The 11,191-nt window shown below is 42.3% G+C and overlaps 1 protein-coding gene across 1 annotated transcript; it reads right to left on the bottom strand.

Annotated features, from left to right (window-relative positions):
- Positions 1–944: 944 nt before the first annotated feature.
- On the bottom strand, positions 945–9,368 carry LOC121420149. The gene is made up of 2 exons (XM_041614687.1): positions 8,560–9,368; positions 945–2,204 (listed from the first exon to the last, which is right to left on the bottom strand). The coding sequence occupies exons 1-2, from the start codon at positions 8,716–8,718 to the stop codon at positions 1,473–1,475; spliced, it is 891 nt and encodes a 296-aa protein (XP_041470621.1). The 5' UTR covers positions 8,719–9,368; the 3' UTR covers positions 945–1,472.
- Between the last annotated feature and the right edge of the window lie 1,823 nt (positions 9,369–11,191).

Raw genomic sequence — 11,191 nt, 5'->3', positions numbered from 1 at the left:
ATCAACGCCAACGTCAGAGGCATCAACAAAAAGACTGAGTGGTGCATCTGAACGAGGGTGGATTAGCAGAGTAGCATTGACAAGTTCGTTTTTGGCTCTGTTGAATGCTGAAATTCCGATGTCATTCAACTCAATGGATTGGTGCTTCTTCTTCCGGTTCTTGAGAAGATCGGTGAGTGGTTGTAGTATTTCTGCACAGTGTGGAATGAACCTTCTATAGAAGTTAATCAGGCCGAGGAATTCCCTGAGCTTGCGAAGGGAGGTGGGTGCTGGGAACTCTCGAACGTGTTGCACTTTCTCGTCTAACGGCTTGATTCCATGTTCGTCCACAAAATGGCCAAGGAAGGTGAGTGACGGAACACCGAATACACACTTCAGGGGGTTAATGACAATGCCATACTCCTGTAGCCTGTCGAAAAGCTGACGTAAGTGTGACTCGTGTTCCTTCCTGCTCTCGCTCGCAACGAGCAAATCGTCCAGGTACACAAATACAAACGGCAGTCCTCTCACAACTTCATCCATGAGTCGCTGAAATGACTGTGCAGCATTACGAAGGCCGAATGGCATGCGCACAAACTCGAAAAGTCCAAATGGTGTTATGATGGCGGTCTTCGGTATATCCTGTGGTTCCACAGGGATTTGGTGGTATGCACGCACAAGATCTATCTTTGAAAACACTCGTTTGCCACTGAGATGTGATGTGAAATCCTGCAGGTGAGGTATCGGATAGCAATCAGGGACAGTACGTGAATTGAGAGCACGGTAGTCTCCGCAGGGGCGCCAGTCCCCGGGCGTCTTCTTTGGTACCATATGTAGAGGCGAAGCCCAATTACTTTCTGACGGCCGTATTATTCCAAGTTCCAACATGTGTTCGAATTCCGCCTTTGCAATCTGAAGGCGATCATTAGCAAGGCGGCGTGGGCGTGCTGAAACAGGGGAACCACGAGTTGAGATGTGGTGTGTTGTTCCGTGTTTGACCTCGCCATACTTGTAAATCGGCCTCACAATGTCGGGATACTCTCGAAGGAGGGTGTCGTAACGTGAAGAAGAAATAGTAGTCATGATGGTAGGAGTTACGTACTCCCCGCTGGCGTGAATACCATTAACTATGAAGTTTGTAGTACTGTCGATGAGTCTCCGATTTTTAACATCCACAAGCAAACCAAATTCTCGTAAAAAATCAGCACCGATGATGGCTGATGGCAAGTCTGCTATTATGAAGATCCAGCGAAAAGTTCTCCTCAGCCCCAAATCCAGCGTAAGGGATTTCTGCCCATATGTAGAAATAGGCGAGCTATTCACTGCTTGAAGTTTGACGGAAGTAGGCTGGGTATTTGAAACAAGTTTCTGAGTTACTGGCAAAATGCTGACCTCTGCTCCGGTATCAATAAGAAATTTAGTTCTTGTAGACTTGTCATAAACGTGAAAAAGGCGACTCGGGGGTGAGCTTCTACCAAACGAGTCGGTCGCCGCTACTCGCTGGCATGAGCGTTTCCCTGGGTCGAAGAAGGATGTGGTTTATCCTGCCAGGAACACGGAGACGAACACTTCTTGGCATCTTTCCCGAATTGCCAATGATACCAGCATTCACCACCTGCGTGTGTATCGAATTGGCGTGCGCCTTTTGGATTGTTACCACGACTGCGACTACGGCTTCGATTCCGTCTCGAAGACCTGGTACTTGAGCGACCACGATCCTGATGAAGCACCTTGGTGAGCGACTGGACCTGCAAAGTCAACTGCTGAACTTGGCTTGACAGTCTCTTGAATTCCTCCGGGTCTGATCGTGTCGATGGTGAAGGATCGGAGGTAGTCACATTTGAAATAGGGAGACCAGACGTGGAAGGAGAACTGACTTCAATGATCTTGTCTGCCATTTCAGCCAACTGAGTAATTGTCATAGAATCACTGCATGGAGCAAGGACAGTCTGAACTTGATTAGGAAGTCTCTGCAAGAAAAGCTGTCGGAAAATGCTGACTTCAAGCTCTTTTCCTCCAAGTAACTGTTCCATGCGGCGAAGGAGTTGAGTAGGCGAGCGGTCTCCAAGCTCTTCTGCAATTAAAAGCTGGTTCAGTCTCCTCTGTTCCGAAACTGAAGTGCGTTTCGTTAATTCACTTTTCAGAACTTGATATGGATTGGTAGAGGGTGGAGAGACAAGTAAATCCCGAACTGCAGCAGCATACTCAGGTTGCAGAGATGAAACCAGGCACTGATCCATAGGGGGGGCCGAGGGGGCCTTGGCCCCCCCCCCCCCCTTCGGCTAAAAAAAGAGAGAGGGAAAGAAAGAGAAAGAGAGGGGAAGAGGGGAAAAAAGAAGAAAAAGAAGAAAGGAAGAAAAAAAGAGAGAAAAAGGGGGGAAAGAAAAGAGAGAGAGGAGAGGGTGAAAAGAAGAGGGGGGAGAGAGAGGAAAGGGGGAAAGAAAAGAAGAAAAAGGGAAAAGGGGGAAGGAAGGGAAGGAAAAGAGAGAGGAAAAGGGGAAAGAAAGAGAAGGAAAAAGAGAGGGAAAGGAAAAAGAGAGGGAAAGGAAAAGGAGAAAAAAAGAGAGAGGGAAGTGGGGAAAGGAAGAGAAAAAAAAGGAGAGAGAAGAAAAAGAGGAAAGAAAAGGAGGAAGAGAAGAAAAGAAAGGGGGAGGGAGAGGGAGGAAAGAAGAGAAGAAAAAAGAGAGGGGAAAGAAAAGTAGAAGGGAAAGAAAAAAGAGAAGAAGAGGGGAAAGAAAGAGAAAAAAGAGGAAGAGAGGGAAGGAAGAGAAGAAAAAGGGAGGGGGAGGGAGAAGAAATAAAAAGAGGAAGAGGGGGGAAGAGAGAGGAAAAGGAGAAAAAAGGAAAGAGAGGAAGAGGGAAGAAAGAAGAGGAAAAAAGAGAGAGAAGGGGGAAGAAAAGGGGAAAGGAAGAGAAGAAAAGGGAGGGGGAGAGGGGGAAAAAGAGGAAGAGGGGAAAGAAAAGGAGAGAGAGGAAGAGGGAGGAAAGAAAAAAAGAGAGGGGAAAGAAAAGAAAAAAAAAAAGAGGGGAAAGAAAAGAAGAAAAAAAAAGAGGGGAAAGAAAAGAAGAAAAAAGGAGAAAAGAAGAGGGGAAAGAAAGAGAAAAAAAAAGGAAGAGGGGAAGGAAGAGAAGAAAAGGGAGGGGAGGGGGGGAGAGGAAGAGGGTGAAAAGAGAGAGGAAAAGGGGAAAAGGAGAAAGAGGAAGAGGGAAGAAAGAAGAGAAGAAAAAAGAAAGGGGGAAAGAAGAGAAGAAAAGGGGAGAGGAAGAGGGGAAGGACGAGAAGAAAAAAAAGAGGAAGAGGAGGAAAGAAAATGATGTTCGAACCAAAAGGGCGCTGAAATGATGTTCGAAGGAATGTCAAAATGCTGTTCGAACTGGGGGCAGAATTGATCGATTTCTAAGTACATTGACCCTGATTGTTCGACGTAGGGGCGTCAAATTGATGTTGGAACTGGGGGCGCAAAATTGATACTCGAGCTAGGGGGGGGGGGGCGAAATGGTATTCGAACTAGGGGCGCCAAATTGATGTTGGACCTACATGTAGGGGCGCCGAATCGATATTCGACCTAGGAGGGCGCCGAAATGATGTTCGAAGGGATGCCAAAGTGATGTTCGAACTGGGGGCCGAACTGATGTTCGAACGGGGGGGGGGGGGGGCTAAGTGATGATCGACCTACATGCAGGGGCGCCTAATTGATATTCGAACTAAGGGCGCCAAATTGATGTTTGACGTACATTTAGGGGCGCCGAATCGATATTCGCACTAGGAGGGCGCCGAAATGATGTTCGAAGGGATGTTAAAATGATGTTCGAACTGGTGGCGCCAAATTATTACTCGATCTGGGGAGGGGGGCCGAAACGATGTTCGAGCTAGGGGGCGCCTATGATACTCAAACTAGGGGGGCGCCGAATTAATGTTCGAACTAGGGGGGCGCAAAATTAATACTCGAGCTAGGGGGAGACGATATTCGAACTAGGGAAGGCAAATTGAATTCGAAGGGATGCCAAAATGATGTTCGAACTAGGGGCCGAATTTATGTTCGAACGGGGGGGGGGGGGCGAATTGATGATCGACCTACATGTAGGGGCGCCAAATTAATATTCAACTAGGGGCACCAAATTGATGTTGGACCTACATGTAGGGGAGCCGAATTGATATTCGAACTAGGAGGGCGCCGAAATGATGTTCGAAGTGGGGGCGCCAAATTGAGTTCGAAGGAATGCCCAAATGATGTTCGAACTGGGGGCCGAATTGATGTTCGAAGGGGGGGGGGGGGAGGCAAATTGATGATCGACCTACATGTAGGGGCGCCGAACTGATATTCGAACTAGGAGGGCGCCGAAATGATGTTCGAAGTGGGGGCGCCAAATTGATACTTGAACTAGGGAGGGGGCCGAATCGATGTTCGAGGTAGGGGGCGCCGAATTGATGTTCTAACTAGGGGGGCGCAAAATTGATACTCGAGCTAGGGGGGCGAAATGATATTCGAACAAAGGAAGGCAAATTGAGTTCGAAGGGATGCCAAAATGATGTTCGAAGGGGGGGGGGCAAATTGATAATCGACCTACATTTAGGGGCGCCGAACTGATATTCGAACTGCCGCCTTGTTGTTGGCTCATTGTTCCATGTATTGAAAGTTTGAAATGCCTTGGCCCTGAGGTTTTTAGGCATGGCCTTGGGGATTGAAGCCTTGGTCTTGGGTATAAAAGCCTTGGCCTTGGAGGTTTGAGCCTTGACTACAACACTGAAGGACATATTAATATATATTATTTACAGAAATTTTGAAGTTTACTTGCAAACACTAAGAAATAAATGTTCAGAATTGAATCCCGAAAAGTTGATGCAAAATCAGCACCCTATGGGTTAAAAAATTGAACCCCTGATTTGGGGTTCAAAAATTGAACCCTGCGATTGGGGTTCATTTTTGCACTCTGCGGGTTCAAAATTGCACCCCTAGGGGTTCAATTTGAAATTTAGGGGTGCATATTGATGATGATTATGATGATGATGAAGGCTATGAAGACGATGGTGGTCATGATGAAGATATTGGTAATGACTAAATCGAAGGAGGAATAAATTCACGATAAAAAGGATATGACACAAAAATTTTACTTCAAATATTCTGATAATAACATAGATTTAACGTTTGCCTTAAATGAGTGAAGAGACGAAGATTGTTTTACAGACTCTGCTGGTAGAGAGTTACACAAATCTGGACCATGGTGTCTTATGGATTTCTGCGCAATAAGCAGTTTGGGGTTGATTAAATGGAAATTTGAAGAGTTACGAGTAGGGTATGAATGAATAGATGTATTCAGAGAATAAAAATTGTGGAATGAAGGTAGGTGGGAGCATGTTATTTACGTACTTAAACATAAGTAGTAAACTTTGAAGTGTATTTATGTCAAATACTGTTAGAGTCTTTAGTTTATGGAATAATGGATTTGTGTGTGATAAATATTGGGAATCAGTACAGATTCGAATTTTTTTTTTCTGTAATTAAGTAAATTGTATTAAAGTTTTCCATTCTTTATGTATATATGTCCAAAATTTTCAGCTCGCGCTTCGCGCTCGCATTGTTTATTTGATGAAATACGTAATGTATTCATGGCTAAATGCAAGCAGTCCTTAAAAGGCACTTTTCGATCAGTTCAAAACGTATACAAACATTTTCTGCTCGCGCTTTGCGCTCGCATTACTCATCTTTTTCATGATTTAGGAAACATGAATAGAGTGTCCCGTTCTAGGTCTAAAACTAAAATTTTTCCGCTCGCACTTCGCGCTCGCATCAATTGTTTAGTTATACTGTATAGCTATCCTGTTCATGATTACAAAAACTGATTATTATTTTTTCCATTCTTTATGTAGAAATGTCAAAAATTTTCAGCTCGCGCTTCGCGCTCGCATTATTTGATTAATGAAATATGTAATGTCTTCATGTCTAAATGCAAGCAGTCCTTAAAAGGCACTTTTCGATCAGTTCAAAACGTATACAAACATTTTCTGCTCGCGCTTTGCGCTCGCATTATTAATGTAGGAAGATCCCCTCTTACTCATCTTTTTCATGATTTAGGAAACATGAATAGAGTGTCCCGTTCTAGGTCTTAATCTAGAATTTTTCCGCTCGCACTTCGCGCTCGCATCAATTGTTTAGTTATACTGTATAGCTATCCTGTTCATAATTACAAAAACTTATTAAAGTTTTCCATTCTTTATGTAGAAACAGGATGTCAAATTGTGCGGGAGCGGGGAGCACCGCTCCCAGGAAGCAACAGAAAAAATTGAGGAAATTGTGCCTTCATGAGAAAAAATAAAAATGGGAAAAAGGAGAAGAAAAAAAGAAGAGGAAAAAGGAGAGGAAGAGGAAAAGAAAGAAAAGAGGAAGGCAAGAAAGGGGAAGAGGAGGAGGAGGAAAAAAAGAAGAAAAGAGAAAACTTAGAAAAAAGTGCCATATTTTCATTCATTTATAGTTACATCTAGACTAGCTTGCAAAACGTAGCAGAGTAATTCAGTAATACTGAGCACACTTAATCTGGATTTTTTTATACATATTTTACCTTGCACAGTGCCAGTGAGACTAAGAAAAAAGTGCCATATTTTCATTCATTTAGTTACGTCTAGACTAGCTTGCAAAACGTAGCAGAGTAATTCAGTAATACTGAGCACACTTATTCTGGATTTTTTATACATATTTTACCTTGCACTTGCACAGTGCCAGTGAGGTGAGGACAGGTCTGAGTGAGGAAATTGAGTATAGGCGCAAAACAATGTTATTTATCTATTAATTGATACTTGAGATTTATCCGATATTATATCCCTTACTTAAGATTGTTGTATTGAAAGTGTACACAAGGAGAATAAGAATAGTTTTACTACGATAAACGTTTGTCGTGATATAGTTCATTTTGATGTGCTAGTTACCGCCTACATGATATAATACGCACTGTAAGTTCCTAAGGACCATGTAAACTCTACCAGTGCAAAATAAGTATTCTTAGTCTGTAAGTTGTAACAACAAATTTGGAATGAAAAAGAATAAATGCAATCAATCAATCAATCAGCACAGAAGTTGTATGATGTTAGAGATAAGCATTAGCAAGCAGTACACAATATATACGATTACAACTGTACAAAATTGCAAGGTCTATTTAAGCATAAAGCAGTACAGAATAAATACTGTAAGTTTGTATCAGTAAGAAGTCCTAACGTCCAGGCTGGAAAGGTGTATTGTACCTCTAGGTCTAAACGACCCAACTCCATCATTAAACTAATAGTTTCTGATTGGGAATGGATCTTTCATCCATTTAGATGCTCAATTATATGCACTACCTGTAACAGTACAAAGCCAAAGTGAGTACTGAAAGTCTATAATAAGTTATCAAGGATTATTGGGGTGACTTTGTAACAGTACAACCATGTGAATATGTAACTCATATTGTATCTTTCTTCACAATGCGCAAAAATGTAGACATTTCAGAATAATGTTGATTATGAAAATCAACCACAAGTGGTTGTGTTTTACCAGCTGATTGAGGAAACTTTGAGCTTCAAAACTTGCTCCTGAGGAAGAAAACATAATTTGACGCCCTGTGTAGAAATGTCAAAAATTTTCAGCTCGCGCTTCGCGCTCGCATTATTTGATTGTTGAAATATATAACGTCTTCATGGCTAACTGTATGCAGTCTTTAACAGGACTGGTAGGCCTACCTTTCCAATCAGTTCAAAACGTTTATCAAAAAATTATACTCGCGCTTCGCGTTCGCAGTATTGCAGGCACATCTTTTTTCAGAATGTTCAAATTTTAGGAAAAAATACATACAATTTCAAAAAAAATTGCTCGCGCTTCGCGCAGTCATTATAAAATAAGGATTATGATATTATACATTTATATTGATTTAAAGAATAAAGCTAAGAGGTGACTTATAGGACTACCCCCTTCAAAGAAACAAACGAAAAAAAACATCTTCGAGCGGCCGATCGGGGAAAATGTGGCTGAAAAAATATTTCCGGGCCCCTTTATTGGCGAAGGCTGAATCCGCCCCTGATTCATGTGCCTATGAAATAAGATAATTCAACATGCATTTAAGGCACTTATGATTGCCTGGGGGGAGGGAGGGGCCGCCATTGGCGGCGGAAGCCAAAAAAATTAGGGGGTGTGCACCTGAATTTTTGGGATGGACACAGGTAAAAAATTGGACAAGCGCCCCCCAAAAATGTTATCAACCTAAATTTTAGGAGTTGCTAAACCAAAAATTTTTGACAAGCAAAAAAAGAAAGAAAAAAAAAGGCCATCAACCTGGGGGGGGGGGACAACACACGTTTCAGGGGGAGTCCACGTGAATTTAGGGGGGAACCAGGAAAACAAATTGCCCAGCCAAAAAAAAAAAAAAAGTTTATCAAAAACAAATTTAGGGGGGACCGTCCCCCCACCTATATTTAAGAGGGGACACGTCCCCCCCCCCCCCGCTTCCGCCGCCTATGGGGGCCGCCATTTTTCCGAAAAGTACACAGGGGCGCCAAAATCAGGTCGAATTTGGGCCCCCTCCCTACGAAATCCTGGATCCGCGCAGGGATGAAACCACGTAGTGATACATAGTTTTCTCACTGGTAATGCCTCGAGTTGAGAATTGTGCCTCGACTTGAGCGAACCATAGCACCGGATCATCGGGCCAGAACGGGGGTAGCTTGACGCTAACACCGGCGGCAAGAGCACCGGGCTGCTGCACAGTTTGCTCCATAGCTACCGGTATAGGTTTATCCACGATAATTAAATGATGTGAAACAGAATTCCGGAGAAAAAGTAAGCGAACGAAAAATCACGTCGGGGTCACCAATGTGGAAAGTAAGACTGTGTGTTGTTAAAATAAAGCTTACTCCAAAATAAGTTACTTTCCAACTCACCGGAAAACTGTGAAGTTCGAAGAGGTGTAGATCGAAGGCAGGCGAATGACCACCAACTGGACCGAGACGCGAGATGAGTGTCCGCGAAGAGTTCGGGGCAATGGTAGCTGAGCGATGAACGACGTGAAGCGCTCAGGTCAAATAGTTTTTATCACCGCGAAAATGAAGTCCAAGTATATTGCACAAATCCCGGTAGATGAAATTAAATAAACATGTCGCGTTTCTTGATCGCGAAAATGAGCTCATGAAATAATACGTAACTAAAGGTCCGACATGAAAATGCAATGTATCCGAAATGATATTCCGTGAGTAAATTAATATCCAAAATAAAGGCAGTAGAAAAGGACCGCGTGGGTAGTACAGAGGTTGACTAACTCCTCAAGACGTGCGAGATGCATGAAGTGTACATGACGAGTTCGCAAGGAGAAGTGAAGAAATTACTTCCATGAAAATTAACCACGAGATCGTTCCAAATGATGATTGGTAGATCCAAGGTTTCTTGACCTGGACAAATCATGATGATTGGTGTCTTGAATAGAAACATTGCCGGATTGGCTATCTAAAACAGTGAGGCATGCCCCAAGACTTGGAATGCGGCGCGCAAACTTGACAATAAGAAAATATGCGACTCTTGCGTGAAGTTAACGAGGCATGCATGTTTACTGTTAACCAAAGGAATTTGGCCATTGTATTTACAGATTAAGACGAAAGAAAATGTAGACGAAATTTACATTTGGGTCAAAACAAATGCAAGTCGCTACAATACTATATTATAGGAAATGTATGATTTTTCTACGACCAATCTGAAAAGTATTTGAGTAAAGTCTTTAATGGAATAGTTTGAACTGTATCCTTATTGTTGTTTGAACATTAAGAAACGCATTTTTGTTGTCATGTCAAAGGATTGTATATTCATAGAAGGTGAGCCTTAAATGAAGTATGGATATGTCATAGAATTAGTAATTATTTAATAATTATCTGGTAAGATTCATAAATGTTTTACATATGAATAACTAAGCATTCAAAGAATCTGAACCGTATAGTAAAAAGTGTTTTTCTGGCCGTTATTAAATTTTAGATTGCACGTAGTCTGGGGTAGCATGCACCCCTTTCCTATCCTTAACTTCGACGTACATGACTTAGATCCTGCGACAGCAGGATTTTGTCGTAAAAGCATAGATTCTTCGGAGGAGTATGAACTATTCATCAAAGACTGAAGAACATGGTGACACATAAATTTGGTACGACGAGCACGATTGGATTCTAAGAACAATTATACGCGCATATTTCCCGTCGATTATCGTAGAACGAGTGTGTCTACCTTAGCAAAAAAATGGCTCATGATAGAGAATAGATTGTAGAGGGATGTTTCCCGATGTAAAAGGCTAAAGGCTAAGGTTAGGTAAATGAGTTGGCATAGGATTTAGGTTTGGAGAGGCTACGGTCAAGTCATGTTAGGCATAGCGGTAGGTAAATATCTGAAGCGTGGAAATTGTTTGAAGAATATTGTTATTTGGAGAGAGATAGCATTTTAAGCCTTGGAAATAAAGAATCTGAGGAAATATGAATTAAATGCAAGGCTGATGTAAATATTGTTTTTATTTATTTGTTCCCATGTGACAGTGATAAAATATTGCGAACGTGAAGCGCGAGCTGATTTTTTTTTAATCTTCAGACCTGAAGAGGGACATTCTTGGGCTTGTTGTAGAACTCATTAAGACGAAATTCACTTAACAAAATTATGCAAGCACGATGCGCGAGTCGAAATGTTTTGACATTTGGACCAGAAACAAGTAAACATTTTAAGGACTGTTTTAGGAATTCATTAAGAACAGACATGTCTTACCAATCCACTAATGCGAACGTAAGTACAAACTGGAAATGTTTTATATTCAGACCATGGGGTAATCAATTCAAGTTGTCATGAGAAAAGAAGCATATTTCACTACAAAAAAATAAAAGGTCGAAGTGCGAGGATATATATTTTGTGTATACTTTAAATTAAATATCAAGTCCATATCGTTCAAGTCCATGACTGGCAAAGTCGAGTAGCGTCGAGATATCCTGTCAGTCCTGCTAGTGCGGCCATCACTGCCTTTGCGCAGTACGCACACCGATGTGTCCCCGGAGCATTCGGCGCGTTGGCTGGTGTATTTTGCTCTAAGTGAGGGGCGGAGCTTAACTCTTCATGCGTTACGTTCGCATTATTGCACATCCGTAGGCGTGTTTCGTTCGCATTTTTGCACAACCACACATTTCCCATAGACGTCCCCTGTCCCATTGTTTTTCGAACAATTGCATGCCCCGGAG

This window comes from Lytechinus variegatus, chromosome 8 (genome assembly GCF_018143015.1).
Source record: "Lytechinus variegatus isolate NC3 chromosome 8, Lvar_3.0, whole genome shotgun sequence".
In the NCBI taxonomy this organism is placed as follows: domain Eukaryota; kingdom Metazoa; phylum Echinodermata; class Echinoidea; order Temnopleuroida; family Toxopneustidae; genus Lytechinus; species Lytechinus variegatus.
This window is presented reverse-complemented; position numbering and strand designations above follow the sequence as displayed.

Coding starts and splice junctions, on each gene's coding strand:
- LOC121420149 (XM_041614687.1), bottom strand. CDS start 8,718: ATGGAGCAAACTGTGCAGCAGCCCGGTGCTCTTGCCGCCGGTGTTAGC. Junction 2,205..8,559: donor AAACTATGTATCACTACGTG/GTTTCATCCCTG, acceptor GATCAGTGCCTG/GTTTCATCTCTGCAACCTGA.